General features: G+C 41.9%; 1 protein-coding gene across 1 annotated transcript; it reads right to left on the bottom strand.

The window, feature by feature from the left end:
* Positions 1–559: 559 nt before the first annotated feature.
* LOC311267143 (MARVEL domain-containing protein 2-like) lies at positions 560–6,917 on the bottom strand. The gene is made up of 6 exons (XM_084370009.1): positions 6,850–6,917; positions 3,784–4,970; positions 1,805–2,007; positions 1,536–1,707; positions 1,402–1,452; positions 560–1,240 (listed from the first exon to the last, which is right to left on the bottom strand). The coding sequence occupies exons 2-6, from the start codon at positions 4,894–4,896 to the stop codon at positions 1,124–1,126; spliced, it is 1,656 nt and encodes a 551-aa protein (XP_084226135.1). The 5' UTR covers positions 4,897–4,970; positions 6,850–6,917; the 3' UTR covers positions 560–1,123.
* Between the last annotated feature and the right edge of the window lie 4,932 nt (positions 6,918–11,849).

Here is an 11,849-nt window from a genome sequence, read left to right as displayed (position 1 = left end):
ATTATGTCGCCACATTACCAAGATGTTTTCTATCCGTTTGTAAAAAGGTGTCGGATAAATCAACAAATCTGTTGTCTGTGTACAATTAAACTTTTTTTTTTTAAATACTTTTTTTTCATATACAATATAGAATAGATTTTATATAAGAATTGTGTTTTTTGCTCAGTCATAGAGGATTTATGTTGAGTCCTCCTGTGGTTTCCTGAAAGGGTAAATTGTGTCACTTAACAACATGTTTTTGGATTCGTCTAAAATTACACCAGAGGACTGACACCATTCACAACAGTCAAACCCAGAAAGTGATTGTATACGACATTTGTGCTTTTTCTATTACACAAAGTGTTTTCAACAACAGTTTGGGACCAGGATAAAAGGTTCAGTAACACAGTTTTGTACTGTCTGCTTACTGGGCTTGACAGAGTTTTTGATTAACAGTAACACTTTCTTATATACTGCACCTGATGTTAGAGGAAAGGTACTTTTTCTGAAGTACTATTATAGATTTCAAAGCTAAGGGACAATAAAAATCAGGGATTAGCTGAGATAAGATACGGTACGATGAGGTAATATGTGCCTTTATTGATCCCCGTAGAGGAAATTCAAATGATGTTGTTAAAAACCAAACAAGGCTCCCATGTGGCAGTCAGTTAAACCAGCCATCAACAAAGATTTAAAAAGAAGTTGGAAAGAAAACACAAATGGCAGTGCAAATAAGAAACAGCATGTATATAAGCACATCATATAAACATTTACAGATTTGTTTTGTAAAAAAAAATTTACAAATCAGCAGAACTTTAATTTAAAACATACACTGAATCAACATGTTGTTCCTCAGCGTTGACATAAATGACATGAATAGTAAAAAAATGAAACATGACACGTAATGAAAGCTGCTCAAACGGAGTGAACCATGTAGCCCTTATAATGTATAATGTTGTGGCTCAGGTGTGTTTTAAACCAGGTGTCATGTCCCTCTAACCTCACGTTGATGAATCAATTCATTCAATACAGACAGAAAAATGTTTTTGTGCTGAAAATACAATATATTCAATGAAATATAACAAAAAAAGAACCAATCAGAAAAACGTAATCGGGCGCTGTCGACATTTCTCCGTGGTCGTCTTCATGTCTGACCACTCGCCATCATCTCCTGATCAAAAATGCGGATTCTGTTCTTGATGTGACTTAATTTGGCTTTTAAATAGTCACAGCGTTCCTTCTTCTCCAGGAAGGCAGGGTCCTGTGAAAACACAACATTAAATTAATATTTCCAGAGGTGCCCACATTTTATGATGGAAGCAATGCTATTTGCATGAGTGGATTATTAAAAAAAGCAAATATTGGCAGGGTGCTTAGACAACATTACAACACAGATGAGATCAGTGTCACACTTTGACTTACGCTCTTCTTCTCCTGATACTTCTTCAAAATGTGCTGAATCCTCTGCCGTTCCTAGGAGACAAATAGAATGATACCTCAGTGATTTTCACTAAATATCACTAAATATAAAAAAGCTTGTCCTGCATCCGTCTCACCTTTTGGCTTTTTCCATCTCTGAGGAGTCGAGCCATCGCGTCGTCCAGCTCTCTGAACTTGGTGAGGGTGGTGCTGATGTCTCTGTGGAGGTCCTTGTACTCCTGAAACTGGTCATTGAAAACAGCTTTGTACTTTTCCCTTTCTTCCACACAGCTGATCTCTGGATACTTTCTGTATGGAAGGATTTCAGGGAAAGTTAGTAAGATGATTTTTTTTTATTTTGCTTGGTCAAAACTCCTTCACATGCACAGTTTGAATGTTCACTCACATGATGTAGTCTGCGATGACGTGTACTTTGGGGGTGTATTCAGACGCCGTGGTTCTGTTCAGACTGACTGTGTTCTTATGGACCTCGGGCGCGTGTTGTTTGGTGTAGTCTTTACGTGGAGACTTATCCACCTCATCCCTGAACGATATGCGCTTTACTTTTTGATTGGTTAGCGGGATGGACTGGTGAAATTCCTCCCGGGGCTGAAGGTAAAAGAGAAAAAGTATTGTTCAGAAAATATGAACCACAAGAATGAAAGTACTATTACACACAAGTATGTTTGCATCCCTGTGACATCAGCACAAGGAGCTTTCTAAGAGGCCTTCAAGCAAAATACGTGTCGGAGAGATTTTTTAAGAAAAAGCACAGCCGGGGGAAAAACTGCCCCGCTCTCTCTGCTAAGCCCCTGACGATGCATTCCCTCGGCTGGGAGATGGAGTTATTATGTTCACTCCTGGTCTTTCTTTTGACATCAAACACATTAGCTGACCGTGCTGTTTCTCAGCCGTAGGTGGTGGCTGTGACGCTCGATAACATGGACTCTTTTTGAAAGCAGTAATAAGCTTGGTAGCTGCTGAAGGTAACAATCACGAGTGCTTGGAGCATGACAACAACAGCATGTCTGTTTTTAATGTGCTCATTTTAGTATGTTGTACTGAGCATGCAGGTGTCCTCATGCAGTGTGAGTGTATCTCAGCCATCTGTGGGGATTTATGTTGTTAGATATAAGTTTTGATATTAACATGTCTGATTTTGTCACTTTTAGCCAACATCTGGCACAACAGTAACAGATGTCTGGTCTAATGCTGATGCGTCCGATATAATATTGTGTTGGATGTGTACTGGATCGCTTCATGGGCATGTTGTGCTAGTTAAACAGAATCAAATGCCAATTTAGTAGCCAGATCTCATTCTGTTATAGAGGTCTTTTGTATTTCTTTAAACCAATCACGTTCACCTTGGGTGGTGCTAAACCCAGGATCATAGATTTGTATAGAAGGCCTAGATACCTGACGCAAAGATGGCGTTTTTTTCTAGCTTCCGGGTTTACTATGCTCAGCAGAGTTTCCCCCACCGGCCATCACTCTGCGAGTTCCTGCTCGGCCCACGAGTTTACATAGTGATGACATCACAGATTTTTAAATTGGTATATCTTTATTAGCTACTGTCAGTTACCCGGTGCTGTCTATTCAAAATGAAACTCACTGAAAATACCACAGGAGGCAGCAGGGTTACCTGTATTTACCTGCATGCAACTTTGCGCCTCATCATTCAATATCTGTACAATATAATACTAATATTGACACTTTTAAAGCTATATCTCATTGGTAGTATTAACCATGGCCCCATAAACAAACATTTTTCTCATTATTTGACATGCATTGAGAAAATATCATACATGTGGAAGCAGAAAAAGAACGTCTGCTTCACCTTTAACATTTATACAAAGAGGTGTTGAGAAAAACACATTTCACAGCTCTGGGATGAATCCTTGTTGACTGCTGTGGCCATCAGCCAGCAGAAACCGCTGACATATCAATACTGACAAATGGCACGCTCGATGCAGATTGTCGACTTGACTGACTTTAAATCTCACTGGATCTGATCTGCCACTGTTGTCGGATCATTTGCAATCAGTAATACTATCACTCACTCTTGCCACCAATAAATGTGGCTTTTGATCCGTCACACGTTCTTAAAACGAGGCGAGAAAAGAGAGAGCGAAGCCTGAACTTTGCTTCAACAGTCTCGTCTCACACCTTAGGAGAGAGTGTGTGACAGAGCAGCGCAGACAGAAGAAAATGAGCCACACATGAGAGGGGATAGATATTTCCAGCAGCTGAGAACAAAACCTGTGAAAGTGACAACACTTTAAAGGGTAAGTTCGCACTTTTTTGTAAAGGTTTTATATCGTAAATTCAACCATAGCTCTGTGCTGTATTGACGAGGAGCACTTCCATCAGACTAATGAACTGTACCTGGTTCTCAAAGTACTCTCTCTCCCTTCGCGTGGCCTCGTGCCTCCACATCTTCAGACACACCAGGAAGCTTCCCAGATACATCGCCATGTTGATGAAGATGAAAGCGGTTCCTGCCATCTGGCCCCCGTCAACACGACACAGATTGGCCATGATGGGGTTAACGCCTATTGTCGTGAAGCACAGCCCCCCGCGGTTCAAGTCGTTCAGGTAGACGATCCCTGCCGCCATGTAGAGCAGGAACATGATCACGTTGATGAAGGCCTCTGTCAGAGGCCACCAGGGGGAGTCAAGGAGGATGGTGCGATAATACATAGTCATTCCCATCACCAGGAGAGCAAAGGTTAGAATCCAGGTGACTCCAGCTACTGCCAGGATAAAGGGAGTCATAGGACCTCTGTAGCTGTACCCAGACAGGCCCAGACCGTTGTTATACGCACCGTTATAAAGTCCGTAGCTGTTGGACCACTCACTGTCTTTCTGGATGTAGGCGATGACACAGGCAAAGACCATGCCCCCAAAGAGGAGCTGAAGTCCGGCGAGAAGTCTGAGCAGGCCCGGCCAGGACTTCAGATAAGAGTACTTCTGATTATAGACTTCAAGCTTCTCGGCGTAGTACTCTGCAGGGTGGATGCTGGTCAGGAGAGATTCCTCTCGCGGGGCCAGATCGAACAGATCATCACACTCCCTTAACAAAGGCCTATGGGAGTTCTGGCTGGAGTCGCCCAGTGATTCAGTCCAGTTCCTGCGCTCCACTATGGGACTCACAGGAGGGCTCACCCTGGTCCCATTAGGAAGGATCGGGATGCTTCTGTTGCTGCCATCATTAAAACTGTCACTTTCCTTTGTCCATTTATGGAGGATGCTGCCCCATGACTGAGGGAGAAGGGACTTCAGCCTGTCCTTCATGCTCCCTTTCTCCTCATAAGGTGGAGTGCTGGATGTGTGGCCTGTGGAGTTAGTATCACCGGCATCTGTGATATTATCGGGTGTGGGTGTGTGAGTAACCCACACAGGCACTGGTGGATCACTGATGGAGTTCCTCTCACCAGTGGAGGACCCAACCACGCCGTCCGGCTCTTGTCTCTTGAGTTTCCTGCTCCAGCTTTTCATGCTGCTGGATGATTATGGTGATTCATTGAAAAAGAAGTAATCACACAATCCTTATGAGGCATGGAGTGGCAAAACTGTGGGGAGGGGCACAAAGATTAATTATTAGTTATGTAGAACACCCAGACAAGCATATATATCATAATTAAATGCTTTAAAATGTTTAATTAAAACACCTGAACATGAGCAGCTCACAGTTTCACATTTGATTAAAATCAAAATCAGATTTATGAGCTTTAAACTTCCTTAAAAGACAACATGAAATAATGACAGCAGTCTAATCTTGTAGGCCAAAACCTGTGTGGTTGCAAGATTATAGTTCCTACACTACAAATCTGCAAACTTCACATTTTTAACCCAAGACCTGTTGCTTTTAGATGTATTTTATGTACTGGTCCATCTCTGACACGTCAAACTGGCATGAGCTGATTTTTGGGCCACTTGGACACAGAAACAAGCCGACAAAACAAAAGTTGACATGATATCACTTGTTGCAAAGCTGCAAAGGCGAACTTGTTAGCAAATGAACAAAACTTATTGCAACATTTATTCTCATCATGTCATGTTTATGTAAATCCAATGTATTCACCATCCTGCTAGAGACTAACTGTGTCTGCCTTGGTGCTGTGCAGGGAGCGTTCAGTTGGATTACCCATGTATACTGACATATCTGCATGCACTGCGGGACTAGTTTGGATATTGAGAACCGATCTCAGTACAATCAGAATAGATATAATAAGCACGTAGATCAAAACCACCTGTAAATGCAGATCATTTGTCATTATACAGATAATGTGTCTACATACAGATCACACGTTAATACAAGGTGCCCGTGCGTGACCTCTTTATGAAGTCATTTGATTAGGTCATTATAAAATAAAAATATTGATTACAGAAGCTTTAAACTTGATCGAGTTGTATGATCCATCACAATTAAAATATGATGCAGACTTAAATGTACAAATGATCATCAACAGACTGTGGAGAAATAACAGTTTTGACGTTATGTCAGAGATGTCCCTGTATTGTGTTACGGAGTTATCTACTGAAGTTAGCATCGCTAATGTCAGCCTGTCCTGCCTTGTAATAACACTCTGAACTCCCAGTCTGGATCGATACCTGCACGGCTAACTGAGCTAACTAGCTAACGGCAGCTATAGTTAGCAGCAGTCAGCGGTTACTGTTGTGATATGCTGCCTCCTCTTTGTTTGGATTTACCTTTGACTGGTGGCAGATTATACACCATTAATGTTAATTAGCGTGAAGGTAATTAGTTGAGGAAGTCTCTGGAACGGAAGCAAAAACATTCATAAAACACACCTGCAGCTTCAAACTTAGAATTTTAATATTTACGGTATTATTGAGGTATTAATGAGGTAGTAATACAAACTCAGAAATATTTATTTTTTCCATGACTGAATAAACAAGCTGTTCTCAGAGGAAAATAAGGTCCCAGAACACTGTTTGAAGCTAGAAAGCTGGCAGGGTTCGCCAAATATAGTAGTCCGCCAAGTAAAACATTATGAAGCTGTGTTGTCCTTTAAGGTCAGTTTGTTTGCTCAGTCATGAAAATGAATAGTTTGCTTATTTAGTTTGTTAAGTCATAAAACAAAGTGAAGTGAAGAACTTCCTCTTCCGATTTAAAACTACAAAGTTCACCTTTAACTGTGATCTGTGGCTTTCATATCAAAACAAAGCACACATGTGAGAACGACACCCGACTCTGCCACAGTGGAACAACTCAGAGAGGGAGCGCAACATGACGAGTGTAGCTCAGGCTCGACTAATAACAGAGGAGTTTAAGCTGCGCTGTGACTCACAGCAGGCTGCTGCACAAGCTCTTAACACACAGCCATGAAACTGTCACATCACATCCAAGTGGGAACACATTAATAACAAACACCATATGTGGTTGTAAGACTGTAAAATAATCTCAGAAGCAACAACTTTTCTTACCGGTTTGACCCTGACTTGTCTCTGTGGTCAGAAGTGGCTGCTTGTGAGGAACCAGGAACTGATACCTAGTGTAAAATGGCTGCCGTGTCCAGCAGGCCCACACAGCTCACCCTCTTCAGTCTCTCAGGTGACTCACCTACTGGTGTTAGATGTTCAGTTCCGCACACGCAGGGCCACTGGCCAATGTGTGTGGAGAAGTGAGGGGGGAGTAAGAGCTTAAACATTAAACCTGGACCGCCCCTGTGCTGGTGCTGACTGGCACCACTAGGTTAATCTGTGGGGGAGAGGGAGAGAGTGAGAGAGAGAGCCAGGCTGAAACTGTTGACATTAATAAAAACTGAGTAGAGGAGGTGGAGGTGGTGCATGTAACCCACAACAGGTGCCATTCAGGTTGTCCATATTTCCGGCGCTTTATTGAACGGTAAAGGCTAAAAAGTTGATAATCCACTCATTAATACTACTTCAGTGACAAGACTCGCATTGTCTAATAATACTTCAAGCATTACGGATATCACTTTAAACCATCAAAAACACTGGCTTGTCCCCGAGATTACACTTATTTTTAGAGACAAGCATGTGTTTGATATCAGCCCTGTGATATCAATTACATCTCATATCTAAGATCTGTGAAATACTGCTTTATCATCCTGTCTTTTATGAATAATTCATCCTCATCTCAGCTGTGTCATATGGGGTTGTTGTCACAGAGGGAGTGTCAGGCACTAGAGGGCAGCAACATCCTGTGTTCTCACTCAGATCACCACCTCGCTCCCTCTCCCTCCCTCGCCGAGTTTGTTCTGTCTCTTTATCACATTTAGCGTCTCTCGCTTTCCCACTTACCCTTTTTCTCTGCTGCATCTAATGTTTCCAAACCTGGCAACTAACATACACTGTATGCACAAGCTTGAAGCTCCAAGATAAAAATACATCCTGATCTTGAGATGTTAGAGTGTTTTTTTCAAAGTAGCAAAGTGCAGGTTGTTCTTTCAATATGAGCAGTATCCAGTCTGTTTCACAATGTCTACATGTTTTCTTATTATTAGGATTTAACCCTCCATGTGTGACTCCAGGAGTTATTCCTGCTCCACAACGTGACGTCACTCTGTGCCAGCGATTCTTCCACAGCAGTGCCTATTTTCATGTAGAGAAAGCTCAAGGCAAGGACATCTGTAGTGACCCACCCCCCTCTCCACCATCACCCACACCGACACACACACACACACACACACACACACACACACACACTGCAGTGCTCATAGCCAATACAGTACAGTAAACACATAATGCAACCCAATTTCTCAAGTAAGCACTGAATCCCACCAGTGGCCTTGGCCTGGGGCTACCTCATTTGTTGGTGCCATGCGTGTCCTCTATGTGCAGGTGTCTGCTTAACTGCAAATAATATGCGGAACGATGTAAGAGTCATTTAAATGGGAGTGTTTAGGTTATATACTGTATGTGTGTGTGTATATAGTGAAGGCCCAATGTGAAATAGTTACATAAAAGAGCATATAAAGGTCTCGCTGTCCTGTGTAACATGAATATGTTGAATAAGTGCATCAAACGTTAAAAGGAATGGTTTGAAATGTGAGGAAATATACAGGTTTTTGCTTTCTTGCTGAGAGTCTAGGGAGAAAATCGATACCACTCTCATGTCTGTTAAATATTAAAGGTGCAATATGTAAGAATCTCCCATATGTGAAATTTATACTCCAAACAAATAGTGAGGCAAATCCCCACAGTAACCGCTCACTGCTGCTAACTGTAGCTACCCTTCATGGTAAATGAACATATCTAATAACCCATTAGTTTGAACTCACGTTAGCATTCAACCACTTCCTCGCTAACATCACCATTTGGCAGCATTACGAGATACGATAAGAAAAGTGTAAATCGATTCTTAAACATCAAAGCACATATTGGATGCATTTGTTTAAACCTGGAAGTGAAACACGCTGGATGTAAACAAACACAAATGTTAGCTAGGAACAAATGCTAACTTCAGCACATAGGTTATCAAATATGTTGTTCCCTCCAGATGTTCACTGTCCATCATCTTTTCAGGCGCTGAACAGTCAATAATCAGTCAAATGATGATAGTTTGTTAGAGAATGGCCGCCTTAGGAAATTGGTCTATTAAGACTAAAGCAGGCTACAGCTGAAGATGATGGAAATTCAAGCCATTATTTGCAGGATTTGGTCATAAACCAAGTGCTGGACAAATACAACAAATGACACAATGAGCTAGCCTATGCTAACCATCTCATTGGTGAAGCTTTATATTCAACAAAGACAACTGAGTACGTCATAGATCTTCTCATGTAACTCTCAGCAAAAAAAACAAAAACAATTTATTAAAATATCTAACGATACATCTGTTAAATCCAGAGGAGGTTTTTATGTGAGGACGAGGAGCTCATGCCGTTGCTATCCAGGAATCCTACATTAAAGCTCTTCTAAGCTGTTTTGACACTTTTATTTCCTTTATCATCTATTTGCATTTGATTTATTTGATCTTATCCTGTTTATCTCATTCTATTTTAATGGACATAAAAGATCCTATACAGATATTTGTTATGTAATTTCCCCTTTGACCTCCATGCATCTCTGACATGGTAAAATGCTGTTACAATGTTGTGCTTTTACTAAGACTTTATGTGGTTTGATGGCACAAAATACCTCTTATATTCCTTTTAAAGGTGTCAAAGTTGTCATTAGGGAGTCTGACTTTGAATACCTCATTAAATGTACTGTATGATAACAGACGAGACAGTGATGGCGATGTCTGTCTTCTGGTGTCTGTAAAGAGAAGAACTGACAAGACTGATCTGAGATGTGATCATGGATCTGAGTTTCTAGCCTTGGCTTAAACGATTCTGTCAAGTGGAGGACACATGTGAAGCTACTTGTATGCATCATGAGTGTGTTTCATGCACACTCTGGATGCATACATGTACGCTTTCATGCTTGAAGTCATGACACATGGCTTGAGGGCTCTCAAAAGAGCTTTTTTTCCCCGTCCTTCACAGCTAAATGAAGCAGGGAAGCTACGGCAGCCTCCAACAGACAACCTCATTTGTATCAGTTCAGTCTTCCTCGGGTCTCTCAGAGAGAGAAATGAGCAATCGAGGAAGAGATACAGACAGAAAGAGATGGAAAGATTGAAAGAGAAAGAGATAAAATGATTGATGACACTCTAAAACCATTTGTTGGAATAAAAAGGCCCTTTACACCCACTCTCCACCACTACAGGATTGTGCATTAAAAAGGCCAAAAACCGAGATCAATACTGCTTTTCTCTCTGATTTCCCCAAGTGTATGCCAAACCACGTTAGCTGAAAGTGATAGGGAGGGCATTAAGCATAATGCAGCTGCTAGCTATTAGCTCCCAGGACAGACAGGGAGAAAAGTGGGGCCTGTAATAAATTCAATAAATGACTCCCCCCGCCTGCCGCAAGCTGTCCCCGAAGGACCTTTTCACGGTCTGGGATGATCCTGCAAGATGATCCCTCCCCCCGTCCTTCCTCAGTCCGAGGGTCATCTTCATTCCTCTGCAACCTGCTTCCTTCTCTTGTCTCCTCTCACGCTGGACTTGATCTTCAGTACCCTCTAGGGGAGATCTCTGGTAATTTGATGCCTCTTTTCTCCTCTTTTTACACTTAAACACATGAAGGAGTAGCATCTGGGTGAATTAACTGTGCTCATTAAGGGGCTGACATTATTACAGAAGGAAATAATGAGAAGCTTACCAGCTCAGGACATCAGCTAAGCTGGGTATCTGTGGCAGAATTTTACCAATTCTTCACTTCAGCTTGCAATATGAAATATGAAGATTTAAGGATCCCTATCATATATAAAACGACAAAAAAACAACATTCCTGCTCATTCCTCCCGAGAGAAGAGGAGCAGCACCTTGTGTTTCCACTGCTGTGTGTCTTTGGGGTTGTATAGCAACAACTACAGGGTGACTGACTCTGCCACTCTTGCGGGATGTCGGTCTGCTGCCAAGTCCCTCCTGGTTTGGCTGTAATTAACGAGGCTGAGCCTTGTTTGTGCATGTGGACATGAATAGTAGCTTGTTATTTGAACATTAATGGCTGTGTGTGTGTGTGTGTGTGTGTGTGTGTGTGTGTGTGTGTGTGTGTGAGTGTGTGTGTTGTGTACAGCCCATGGTTCACCTTGGAACAGCGCCTCAGCAGCTGTGTGTCCTCTGGAGCACTGTTTATGTTTGTGTCAATACATCCTCCTGTAATCATGTTTTAGGATGTCCCCGCTTCACAGTTTTTACAGGAAGAGACGTGTGATGTCTGTATCCGTCATCAAGTGTGCTAAGCCACCTTTCACAAATCTCCACAGAGTCACAATTGAATTTAGGCTGCTATTTCCCTTCTTCCTGAAGGAGACCTAGTGTGCAAAAGTTTCAGACTGGAGGACACACGTGGCAGGATGTGAATGTTTTTTTGTTGATTTAAAGATACTATATGTAACATGACACACCCCCTGAGCCAGCATCGCTCAGCTTGTATCCAGTCAGCTCTGTGGTGTTTTCAGCTTCCAGTTAGCTTCACTTCTAGCGCGAATATGGGCATAAATAATTGAAATGTGTGACATGGTGACCTGTGATGTCAAGAAGTCACAGAACTGACGAACAGTCCAGGACAGGACTACTGACGAGGCGTTAACATTTTTAACATTCAAGACCTTCCACATGCACACGGACCTATTTAACAGTATGAAGGAAAGGGAAAAAAGCGAAAAAGCACAATAGGTCTACTTTAAAACACGACCATGTCTGTGAACATTCCTGCCTGAGTCACGTCAGATAGATTTACATCTGCAAAGGTGGCTGATTAACAAAAACCCAATGGCCAGAATAAATGTTGGCATTGTGTGTTTCTGCATACAATAGACACTATACATTTCTTTAGGTTTGATTTTCAATTTTATGTTATGAAAATTCTGAGCTTATTGTGTGGTTAAACACCTGGTTAGGGTTCGGA

This window comes from Pagrus pagrus, assembly GCF_965226575.1.
Source record: "Pagrus pagrus genome assembly, chromosome: 12".
Classification (NCBI taxonomy): Eukaryota; Metazoa; Chordata; class Actinopteri; order Spariformes; family Sparidae; genus Pagrus; species Pagrus pagrus.
Note: the sequence above shows the minus strand (reverse complement) of the source record. Positions and strands in the feature narration are given on the sequence as shown.